Here is a 12,272-nt window from a genome sequence, read left to right as displayed (position 1 = left end):
TTTAAAAACTTGCTACACATAAACTAAAAACCATATCTTGTGTTTGGGTCGTGCAATACAGTACAGAATACCACATCACACCGCACTTATCTGAAATGGTTTGCTCCGCTCCACTTCACGTGGGACGTCTTTGTTTACGGATGTGACCTCAGTTTGTGTGTGTGTGTGTGTGTGTGTGTGTGTGTGTGTGCGTGTGTGTGCGTGCGCGTGGCGCGTGCCTTTCACGATTTCCGACCTGAGGGCTTTACAGCAGCGAAGACTTCGTTTCCTGAGTTATTTAATGGACAACAGAAAAGTAATAATTTAATGTAGTTACACCACATTGAAAATATCATAACAGTACCACATTTTCCCTATTGTGCCCATTATGAAAACAACTATATTCATATAATAACTTTGGAAGGATACAACCTTTAAAATATGCATCAACTATAGGTGAAACTACTAGTATTAGCATAGGTGATAAAACAAAATACAATAAGGTTACTATATATTCATTATTGAGTATCACAAACAGGCTATAAGTCCTTATAGGAATATTACAGTGATTTTTCGTTTGGGCATTGTGACAGTTGAGCCGACAGGGGGCGTTTTCCATAGCCTCTTCATCTTCGTTGGGGTTTCAGGTTTTTCTTGTTCTTCTTCTTAGAAGAAGAAGAACAAGAACAACGACAACAATAATAATAACAGCATCTTCATTAAAAAAATATATAATTAATTGTTTTTAACAAAATTGCACTGTGTTATTAACAATATTATCCTTACTTCTTTGTCTACAGTAAAATCAAACCAACTACATGCTAAAGCAATTGGCTCATTTTGTTCAGCATGTGAATGAAACAAAGATGAACACATCACCATTTAAGTGATCAGTGAAGACATCTTTCATAACAATAACAACAAAGTTACTTTAAAAAAAAAAGAAAAAAAAAGAGAGAACCCTCAGTTCCAAAATGTGTTTCCTCTTCTGGAGACTGCCATTATTGCTGATGTGCTTTATATAACTAGGAAGTTAACCCCAGTACCAATTGTTGAAACCATGAAAAGCTTGGTAGCCTCTGTGTTTTTGTAAGTAATTACATGTTGAGCATGCATGTTCAAGGCCAAACACTGATGTCTTGACCTTGTATTTGTCTCTCCAGTTAAAGTACCTCATGTACTCGGTATGATTGTGGTTGAGGTGATGCAGCCTCTCCGCCAGCTCCTTCGGCGTGGCAAAGTCATCCACGTGGATGAAAGAGTCTCCTGGGACACGATCCTCGTAGTTTTGTCTGTCAGTGCCCAGAACTACTGGCACAGTCCCCATCATCATGGGCATGTATAACTTCTCTGTGATGTAGTCCTTGTAGATAGAGTTTTCAAAGGAGAGATAAAATTTACAACTAGGCATTATTTTTGCATACTCTTGGTCATTTAAATGTCGGTCAAAGGCATTTCCATAAGCCTCTATCTTTACATGCTTTTTCAGCTCATTGTAGAACTCCACTCTCTTGTGCCTTGGGTTCCAGTGGCTCACAATCCAGCAGACCAATTTGTCCTTTGCCGGCAGTTTGAAACTCTTATCCTCATGAGTCACTGGAACCAATGACCCATAAGGCACTGGGATATTTGAATCGAGGCGATAATTGCATGTCAAGTTGAACAAATGATTGAGCTCAGGGATTTGAGGTGAGTTAGCAGGCGACTCCATATTAAACCACACCCATTTCTGGAACCAGGGACGGGGCTCCTGCGGCAGGTCGGCCTGTCCACGGATGTCGCTGTGATGGAAGAGGACACCGTGGGCCTTGCTGTAAGCAGCCTTGTCATCTGTCAAGTGACATCCTGTGATACTGAACGCACTGCAGTTGAGATCATAGCTTTGGCCAAACGGCCACATCCAGATCAAAACAATAGTGTCAGGCTCTGCATCCCCACCTGCAGCCTGGACCTCCTGGGTGTGATTGTAGTGTGGATTCATGTGCTGCTCTGAGGAACAGTTTGGTGTTGAGACCTGGGCCTGGTCTGCCTCTGCACACTTAACTGCAGGGCAGGGAGGACCATCTGCCTCCTTTTGAGGGAACATGTAAATGCCAAAAGTGGGGAAGTTGATGTCAGGTTTGTAGTACATGATGAAAAGACCCAGAGAACACATCAGTATGAGGCTGCTGAAGACAAAGTGACGCAGCTGGCTCCACTGGAAGGCTGAAGAAGACATGGCTTACCCCTGGAGAGAGAACAGAGCCATTGACTCCAAACAGAACATCTGATTTGAGAATGGTGCTGATTCAGACTGTATGCTATACTACAGTGGTGAGAATAGACCGGAGAGAGCCGTTCAACTCAGCAACTGGTGACATGGTGTTCCTTCTAGCTCTGTGCATGAACAGTACACCATAGCTTGGTGCTATCAGAGATTGTGTGAGCAAATACAGAGTGATATAAAATGTGTGTGCAAGCAAGTGGTGAGCTGTAGGGCTACATTTGAAACACAGGTCATTACAACTTAAATAGCTGCTAGAACCAGGTGTGTTAAAAAATCTCTTTTTCCACCCTTTAGTTTTGGTTTCTTAATAATTGGCAAGAAATTCCTTGCTAATTATAATACAAAATATTTGTATTCTATGTTTGCACTTTTCAGAAACACTGGGTGCAGAGAGACCCAAAGGGAAATAATAGCTACAAGAGACAAAAGATGTTAAAAATCTTTCATCGGCCTGAAATAGCAATGGAAACATTGCATGTCAAAGTAGAAGGACTACTCAGTATTTTAAATTAAAGGGTGATGTCATTATTTTCTGTAAAACTACATTTATGACATGATAAAACATCTTTTCAGTTCAACATTAGCCATAACAAATAGTCATGAACTGATCTATGACGGCATTACCAATATTGCAATAAGAAACCTTGAGAAAAATCTCACCTTGATGTAGAAAGTTTTATCAGATAGTTCAGATCCTCTCAGTAAAAGGCACACTGACAACCAAACACGTTCTTTGAAGTCCAGCATGCATAAGAGAGTTGATAGGACCTGACCACGTCACCTGACTTGATACGAATGAGGTGAACTAGTCTTAGACCAGCACTCCTATTCAGTCCTATTCATTCCCTATCAGATCAGGTTCAGGTTTTGTTTGGTTTGATAAAAAAGACATAATGGGATAATATTTTGTAGGGCATGGCATTGTCTATGTCATGCAAAATGCTATCTCATTATGCATTGTCTATGTTATGCATAATGGGATAATATTTTGCATGACATAGACAATGCAGACACACATTTTAATTATTTAGTCCAAGCGAACTCACTTCAACAAAAGCAAAAACAAAATCATGCAGCAAATAGAAAGCAAGAACAGAAGGGCATCAACAAAAAAACAACAGGTAAATTAAGGAAAACATGAACATTCATCAAAAATTTTTGGTGATATAAGCCGCTTAACAGGAAAAAATAGAAGCCTTTTTTGTGCAAAGTCTCTCTCTGTCTCTCTCTGTATCAGACTCAGACTGAGATTCAGATTCAGAGAAAGATTCAGATGTGCATGAACCTAGTCAGAGTTGCCAAAGCATTACAAGAGCACAGGACAAAATAAGGCACAGTACAGATGAATATGGTACAATAAAGAATAGGCAAATTCAGTAATTATAGGAACACCTTTTTCCCCCCCCATGTGATGCATATGATTCCATAAATATGATTATATGCAATATGGACAATACATAGATTCGTATGCAATGCGTCCTGGACAATTTAGTAGGCTACAGTGAAACATATCTGGCATCAAGTTACACTGTTTCCACTGTTCTCCTCCCCAAGAACCATAGGAGTTTAAATTAATTTGAATGGATTTGAATGCATTTAAGAGGGAATAGTAGTTAGGAATTGCTTTCAACCTTTATTTATCTCTCCTCTAGATGGCGCGCTTCATTAGTTAGCCTACTATCCAAGTAACTTCTCCACCGAAGAAGAAGTTCTTGCGTTACGTCACACGGGAGCTCGTGATGGCGGTTGATTTGACTCCTCGGTTCAGACGGTTGAACAGCCAAACGCGGAGTTTTCGTGAAAATATTCAGCCTGGTAAGTGATCTGTATTCAATAAAGTGCAGCACATACACCCATTTATCTAAATTCAACCACACAAACAAAACAAAGCAGTGTAAATAAATGCTAGGACGTTGGGGTTTTAGCATTGACAGCGCTAATGTTAGCCCGCCCTGTGTTGCAGGGTCCTTGAAAATTTGCGTCAACACCAACACCCTACACATAAACAGTCTATAGTGTAGACCAAACTGTAGTACAGGGACTCCCAGGGGTCCTTTAGGTGGTTCCATGGGGTCTCCAGCGAAATGAGCTGATTTCAATATTATTTTTGTTCACTTTGCACTGGGAGAGAATGCATATTGATCAGAGGTTTCATTCTCTCAACCTGCAGTAGAGACAGACAACAAAAACCTCGTCATGGGGGTCCCAGAGACAAAACCTTTTATTAAATGGGGGTATACGGTCTAAAGTGTATCAATCTGTGGGTCCCTTGACATGAAAAAATGTGGAGAACCCTGGTATAGACTATTGATACCATGGAGAATATGATGAAAATTAATTCAGTGAAATCTCTGAGATTAGCCTAACTGTTAACTTAATTCTTCACTGAATCATGAACCGACTGAAGACCTCTCTTTGGATATGTTAGACAGCAAAATGAGGTCCATGATAACAGTCTAGCTATTGACCTCTGACTTCCTCTCTCTCCCTGTCTCCTATTAGGATACTCCGGGCCCTTCGGTGCCACCCACCTATGGCGGAACATCATCCAGGCCCTGCAAACCCAGGTGGAGGTGCGTCGGCGTCGGAGGCACCTGCGCCTTCACGCCGACTGTTTCACGGGCTCCGATGCCGTGGACGCCGTCCTGAGTTATTTGATGCAGAACGTGGTGTTTTGCGCCAGTGAGGTGTCTCGCCTCAAAGCGACGCGGCTCTGCCAGGCGCTGATGGAGGCCAAGGTGTTCGAGCCGGTGGGTACGAAACTGTTTCGCCGGGACAAGGAGGTGACCTTTGAGGATAGCAGCTGCAGCCTCTACCGTTTCCTGGACTGTAAAGCCTTGCCCAGCTCCGCCACCAAGGACTGCGGTAGTGACACAGAAAACGTGGCACCAGAGGAGACAAAGAGGAAGAAGGGCTCCAGGTTGGCTTTACTTGAAATTGCCACCGTTTGATGTGTTTTAGTGGTGTTTCACTGCCTTATTCCAGACTGTATGGAACTGCCAGATTAAATGAAACGCACACATCCACAGCTCTTTCCTACACAGACCTGAGTGTATATTGATCACCATAATGATGCCTGCTTCATGTTCTGTCCCCAGGCTGAATGAGCTGAGGACAATCTCCAATCCGCTCGCTGTAGGACCGTCAGACAGGAGGGTGGAGAGGCTGCTGAGAACCATCAACCTGCGGCCCTCCCTGCCCCCGGCTCTGGCCACAGCCCCCTCCTCTTCTGCCTTCCTCTCCAGGGCCGGTAAGACTGAGATAGTGTGTCGATATCGGCCACTATGATTGATAGTGTTTGATGTCATCTTTCAAAACAACTGTTGAAATATTGTAAAAAAAAAAATGAAATGAAATTAGGTGTGTTTCCATCATCTGGGTTGAAGTACATAAATAGGCTATGTCAGAAAACACATCCACTCAAGAAATGGAAAGAGTCTTTCAGGAATTGATTAGTATAGCACAAGTTGTTATTGTTCTGTGGTGCCAATTAATATTTATTAATATGCATATTTACATATTTTATGCTGCGCGAACATTAAGCCAAAGAAAATGCACTTGGCAATTTTCTAATGCATCATGAACGAATGGCCATACAACCACACTGGGTGCCTTTATACATGGGAGCGACGGTGTTTATGACATTCCTAGGAGGTTGTAGGGACATTTAATTTTATAGACAAATGTTGCTACATCATTAGTTATTAGACAAATGCATATTCATCTTTATTTATCTCACAGTTTCTTTCTTTCGATTAAAAAACGTTTCTGCCTTAAGCAAGCATAAAGACTTTTTTGTGATTCTGAGAAAATGTTATAGTTTTAGTTGTTTTCATTTAGCCTTTCCAATTGAATACATCATAATTTGCAATCATTTTCATTACTGTCCTCTTGTTGCTTTGATTTTCTTCTCTTCCTTATCCTTATCTCCTTGCCTCCTCTTTTCTACTCTGTCCCTCTCTGTCCCCCTCTGTCTCCTCAGTGGTGGATGAGGTCTGGAAGCAGCAGACACTGCTGCAGCTGCTGCAGATAGTGGAGCTGCCCATGCTGGACTGCATCCTGACCTCCCCTCCCAGGGTGCAGCCCCAGGCCTGCAGCGCCCCTCTCTCCACTCACCACCAGGACCTGGTTATCTCCAACACCTGCCTGGAGAGAGAGCTGCCCAACACCCTCAACCTGCCCCAGTCAGTGCTCCAGTTGACACATGAAAGTTTATTTGCATGTTAATAAAACATAGGACCAGAATGATTAAACAAACACACACAGAATAAATTAGATGTTATCAATAAGCTTTGCAGATAACATTGAAAAAACCCTAGGGTGTGTGTTTTAGTTTACATTGAGAAGGTGACAAAGGGAGAGAGCAGCTTGGTTAATCAGCAGTGTTTCCCACAGAATTCCAATGTATTTGTGGTGGTAGGTGGGTTCAGGTTGTTAGTGTATGTAGTGTTAAAAGTATGAATAGCTGTGTTCAGTCAAAAGTCTCATTGATTGATGAACATTGGTGATGGGGAATTGCGTTGACAGTAACAAACGCATCATTATTGCCAACAACATATAAAACTGTAATGACTAGAGAGTGATTGATTGATTAGTTATGGTTTTGTCTGTGTGGCAGTTGTGACTTCAGTCTTGATTATACTAACTTATTTTCAAGGATAGTGCCATTAAAAATGATGAATGTTGAACATTGAATATTTTCATCTCCTAATCAATTGTATACCACATAATGACAGATAACATTTTTGTGTGTCATCTTGTCTCATCTCTTGTCTCAGGCTGGACGGGTGGCTGTCGGCAGCAGCAGACTGCTTGGAGCTCTTCCCCGACCAGCTGATCGTGGTTGCAGGGGAGCAGCTCCGCCAGCAGGGCGGCGACACCTCCTCAGAGGACGGCCAGGCCGAAGGTTCGGCCAGCCAGAAGAGGCTGCTCTTTGACACGATGGCAAAGTACTACAGCGGACAGGAAAAATCCCCGCTGCTCTCAGGACGATACCTGGATGTACATATTGCAATACTGGATTTGCTGGGTGAGACTTGGAAAGGGTTTTCTGGTGTGTCTATTGTGTAACCATGAAAATTATAGAGACTGATTTGAGGACCTGTTCTGGCACACTTGACATCGGATGATTGATATGTGTATATATGAAGCATTAAGACATATTTCAGTGACAGTGTCTCTGTAATGGAATGGGGTGCATTTTCTGACATGGTTTTGTTGTACTTATCCACTAGTCATGAAAGTCTATGCTAATCACTACTACAGGAAATGCACCACCAGAACCCTCAATGTGGTGGGACTTCATTTTGGTGCTTTTTTTTTTTAAATTTTATACCTACACCTTTTGTATAAGTTTATATTCATAGTTCTGTTTCCCTTTAAGATCTAAATCATTTTCCTCTTGCCCCCTTCACTCCTTTTACTTCTTTTCTCCAGATGGAGGGAAGGTGGAGGAGGCGATCAGGGCGTCTCAGCTGTGTTTGCGCCTGCTGGAGGCGAGCGTTAGAGACGAGCTCCGGAGACTCCTGGCCTTCATGGCCACAGCAGCTCGCCCAGATGCCTGCCGTCTGCACAAACAGGTAGCTGGCTATCGCTGTCCTCCCTCTCTAGACCAACCTGTCTGCAGACTTATTTCTTATATTCAGAGGCTTTATTGAAAATCATGGGAATACACTGTCATTTCTCCTGTAGTTAGGTACCACTGTATGCAAAATTCAACAGGCCATAACACTATTCTCAGCTTCCATGTGTATACATAGTTTTGGAATCTACCATTGACTGTCTGGTGTTTTCTCTTTCAGATTGACAACAGGGTCTTGGCCAGTCGGACCTTTCAGAAGGCCATTGTCCAGAATCATGAGCTGACGCGGGCCCAGAGCGAGACCCTGGTGCTGTTTCTCATGGACAACCACACTCAGCTCTTCAAGGTAGACTTTTGGCGTTGCATAACTGCTCTTCTTTTGGAATTTGGGTTTCACACACATGCATACCTGAAGACACTGGGGAAGTTGCACACCATAATTATCTAACAGGGAATGTTCATTGTATGGATTTCACAGCAGAATGACTCATTGTTGTTCAGTTTGTGAGTTCCTGTTTCTGTTGCGTTCATTGTGTCCTATACATAGATGTAGACTGTAAATCTACAGGCACTAGTTAGTTGTAGGCCATTTTAGTTCTTATTCTTTTGTGTTAAATTTGTTTAAATATGTTTTACTCTTTCTACCTGTAATGATTACAGACTCCCACATCCCTGATTGAAGCTGTGAGGAAAACACTGAGGACTATGCAGCAGGGCAAAGACCCTGACTCCATTTCCAGTAAGTCAAATACAACTCCAGAGAAATATGCACAAGAGGGCTGACATTGCACAATACACCATCAAATGTAATACCAGAGAAATTAATCTGCCACATATACGGTCTAGTCATGTTTATCTATATAGCCCTTTATCACAAGCATAGGGCTTAACATACTATAATGTACAAATATATCAGTTATGGATTTGCATGCCTTATCTGTTGTTTCCCTTGACCAATGATGTCAGTCAATACTAATCCCTAATGTGTTGGTGCTTCCCGCGCCCCCTTCCTGTGGTATATTACAGCTTTCATCTTCTGCAGACTGTGACAGAGTAATAGTAGCAAGAGGCAATCCCAGTCCCAAAGCCAGTTTGTCTTTGGCTTTTCTATGTGACTGAAAACTTTAATTAAGGGCACAAAATTCCAAGGCCCTTCTTATCCTCAGTTGCTTAGAAATTTAAAATAAATCCTAGTGTGGTCCAGTCCTATATATAAAAAATTGATGGCATCGCCAAAGAGCAATGGTGATTATGATTTGATTAACTTAATGTAATATTTTTGGGTCACTCTTTAATTGCATAGTCCAATGTTGATGCTCAACTTCCTATCAAGTGACTATAATGTGTCACTATAAAGCCTACTGAGTTTCAAGTGATACTCCATAAGCGTGTGAAAAGTAGTATATAGATATTTATTGTTTAGGCTTGGATTGATTTTAGGGTTGGGTTTAATGTTAAAAAATAGAGTTAGGTTTAGATTAGGATTAGGTTTAGAAAATGGGGTCAGGTTAGGGTTAGTCTGTGGAGATGCACCAAATAGGCAGGTGACACATTGTTGAACATCTACTTGTCACCTGATAGTTGAGTATCAACGTTGGACTATCCAAATAAAGTGTTACCTGTTTGTTTGATATTTGCTCTTCATTTAAGCAAATTCTAAGGCACGCCTGAGCTCACTCTACAGCAACAAGTGTACTTTAGCGAACCAGCTGGAAACCAATGTCCTCAACGATTCTCTCTCTCCCCCATCCCCTCTGTGTGTTGCAGCCTTCACCTTCTGCCAGCAGGTGACGCCACAGCAGTACGAGGACCAGCGCGAGGCGACCACCCTGGAGAGCCTCAAGCAGCTCCTCCATGACGTCTCTCTCAACAACAGCATGTCTGTGAAGGACAGGAGGAGGCTGGTCAAGGAGTTCCAGAAACATCACCCCGTGGTCTTCCTCCAGCACTTCTCCAGCACCTTCTGAAAGAACACAGGACCAAATGGTACGGGTATGACTTGAGGAGGAGTTGAGCGATGTTTAGTGATGTTCAGGGCTTATTCTCACGAAGCTAGCTGGTAGGAGTGCTGATACTGTTTACACTTTCGAGTGATAACGAATTAAATACACATCATGGGTCTAATTAGGGAAGTCCTTACTGTCCCAGATACTTAAAGACTGGAATACAGGCTTATATTTTGATTTTTCCCTCTAAGTCAACCCCTAGTCCCCTGATCCCACCTAATGTCTATGTAGAGAGGGTTTTACACTAGGGATGGGTCGATATTCTTATTTCAAGATACGATTCGATACGCGATATGGGGTTCACAATTCGATACAACCACAATATGATGTAATTAACAAAAGTTAAATGACAACAAAGTATGACTGTGCAGAATTATGTTTATTTCTGAGCCACAAATCTTTCTAGCAATGGCATTGACTTGTGATATATTGAATTTCGATATATCGTCCCATCCCTATTTCACACCCTAGATGAATATCAGTGCAGATATCACTATAGTAAACATAGGTGGTGCTGCTATAGTATTATCACATGGCTTTAGCCTCTCCAAATCCTCTTAGGTCATGAGGGGCCCACGATACACAGTTGAGTTGATATCTGTTGATTTTGTTGAGTCTTGAGTCTATCCAACAGCACTGCATGTGTGTTCCAATATGGTTTAATTGATGACTATGGCAATTTTTTTTATGAAACGTTTGGAATGATTGAGTATAAGATGTAAGTTGTTTGTCCAAGGCATTGGCTTTATAAATGTTGACACTACAGTTTTAAAATGCTTTTAATGCTTTTGCACTGGTTTACAAACCATGAAGTACACACTCACCTTATATTGGTGCCTAACTGATAACCAGTGGTAATCTGTGAGCTGTGAAAGCTCAGCTGGTGGCAGTAAAAGTTTGGTGTTTGGTGAGGTGTTTTATTTCTTCAGTGTTTAGATTGATTTTCTGTTGTGTGGATGAGAGAATCATGTTTAAAGAGGTCATTTGTCTTTTGTGTCCTAGATCGTTCTGGGATTAATATGGAATATGAGTATGAAAATATATGAGAAGGATCAATGAAATAAATACTTTCAATAGTTGAAACTAGATAATGGATAAATCTAATGTGTTATCCTTATGAGTCATTTAACTTAGGTTGATTAGCGTTTTGTCCCCAGTGGGTCCAAATAATGCTGTGCACTTCGCTCAGGCAATAATATTTCTACATATCAAATGAACAGTAACAATAATATAGCAGCCATTTTATGTTTTTAAGTTTGTCTGTAGCATGGTGTAAGTTTATTAAGGAATAATACTGGTAAATGTAGCACTACTGTAGTCGAATATGGTTTTGTATCTAATTTATTTCTATTAGAGATGGAGTAAGAAAACAGTTTTTTTCTGTGAAAAGATTTTGCAATGAAAGGGTACAATATGTTAGGCTAACCATAGCTGAGTTGAAATTAACTTTATATAATCTCTTTGTGATGATAGGGGTTTTAAAATGCTTTTTAGTGCCATTAACTCAATGAAATGTCTTTAATTTTTTTTTCTTATTTATGGCATTACCTCTAGAGAGCCTAGGATTTTGCTTGAAAATGATGGAAAAGGGCATAATAAAAGGTGACTTTTACTCTCATCACCATTTTAGGCTTCATGTTGAGTTTGGTGAAGCATAATGGCTACCAGTGGATTTTCTCTTTTTGTTTGTTTTCTTTTTTTGATTGATCAAGAAAACCGTTGTCATAAAAAGTCATTTAGGCTGAAGATTCAATCCTAACCTGATTTCAGTTCACATGGTTTGTTGTTCTTTGGGTATAACTATCTTAGAATGCACTTTATGATGCTGAAACATGCCTTATTTGTTGATAAAATTAATTATCTAATAAAACTTTACTTGATGTTCTCTTGGTGTCCTGTTCATATTTTGTTCTTTAGTGCATTTTTCCCAGTTTCCCCCCCCCCCCTATTTTTTATTTTATTATTATTTTTTTAAATGTATTATTATTGGGAATTGTATCGTACAAAAGTGAACAATGAACAGTGTGTGGTACATATTTCATAGAAATCTAGTGCATTGTTGTACATTTCGACCATTTTTGATGTAGGTAGTAGTAGTCCATTTGTCCCATTTTCTATGGAATACATCCTCCTTGGTGCTTAGGATAAATGTTAATTTTTCCATAACAAATATTTCCCCTACAATGTCCATCCAATGTTCAAGACCAGGGGCTTCAGTTTTGTACCAGTTTCTGGTTTCTCGTAAATTTCTGACTTTTATCTCAAAAAGTGCTTTCTCGCAACATTACCCCCTCCCCCGGCTGCGGTAAAAAAAAAAAAAAGTACCTACAATGTAAATACGCCATCGTAGTTATGCAACTTAATTTTGACTTATTGGATGATAAAACATTCAGAGTTAAAAGGATCAATGACATGCCTGTTGACACACCTGTCTCCTCAT

The 12,272-nt window shown here is 40.8% G+C and overlaps 2 protein-coding genes across 2 annotated transcripts; one reads left to right on the top strand and one right to left on the bottom strand.

The window, feature by feature from the left end:
• Positions 1–1,012: 1,012 nt before the first annotated feature.
• On the bottom strand, positions 1,013–2,197 carry LOC139642321 (4-galactosyl-N-acetylglucosaminide 3-alpha-L-fucosyltransferase 9-like). The gene has a single exon (XM_071517113.1). The coding sequence runs from the start codon at positions 2,195–2,197 to the stop codon at positions 1,013–1,015; it is 1,185 nt and encodes a 394-aa protein (XP_071373214.1).
• A 1,787-nt stretch (positions 2,198–3,984) lies between these two features.
• Positions 3,985–11,663, top strand: depdc4 (DEP domain containing 4). The gene is made up of 9 exons (XM_071517109.1): positions 3,985–4,060; positions 4,748–5,165; positions 5,344–5,495; positions 6,228–6,429; positions 7,024–7,274; positions 7,682–7,824; positions 8,047–8,172; positions 8,487–8,565; positions 9,594–11,663. The coding sequence occupies exons 1-9, from the start codon at positions 3,985–3,987 to the stop codon at positions 9,791–9,793; spliced, it is 1,647 nt and encodes a 548-aa protein (XP_071373210.1). The 3' UTR covers positions 9,794–11,663.
• Positions 11,664–12,272: the final 609 nt, after the last annotated feature.

Source organism: Centroberyx affinis, unplaced genomic scaffold (assembly GCF_046629955.1).
Source record: "Centroberyx affinis isolate AG114_WGS23_722 - 3 ecotype Tasmania unplaced genomic scaffold, CSIRO-AGI_Caff_v1 ptg000460l_1, whole genome shotgun sequence".
Taxonomy (NCBI): Eukaryota; Metazoa; Chordata; class Actinopteri; order Beryciformes; family Berycidae; genus Centroberyx; species Centroberyx affinis.
Note: the sequence above shows the minus strand (reverse complement) of the source record. Positions and strands in the feature narration are given on the sequence as shown.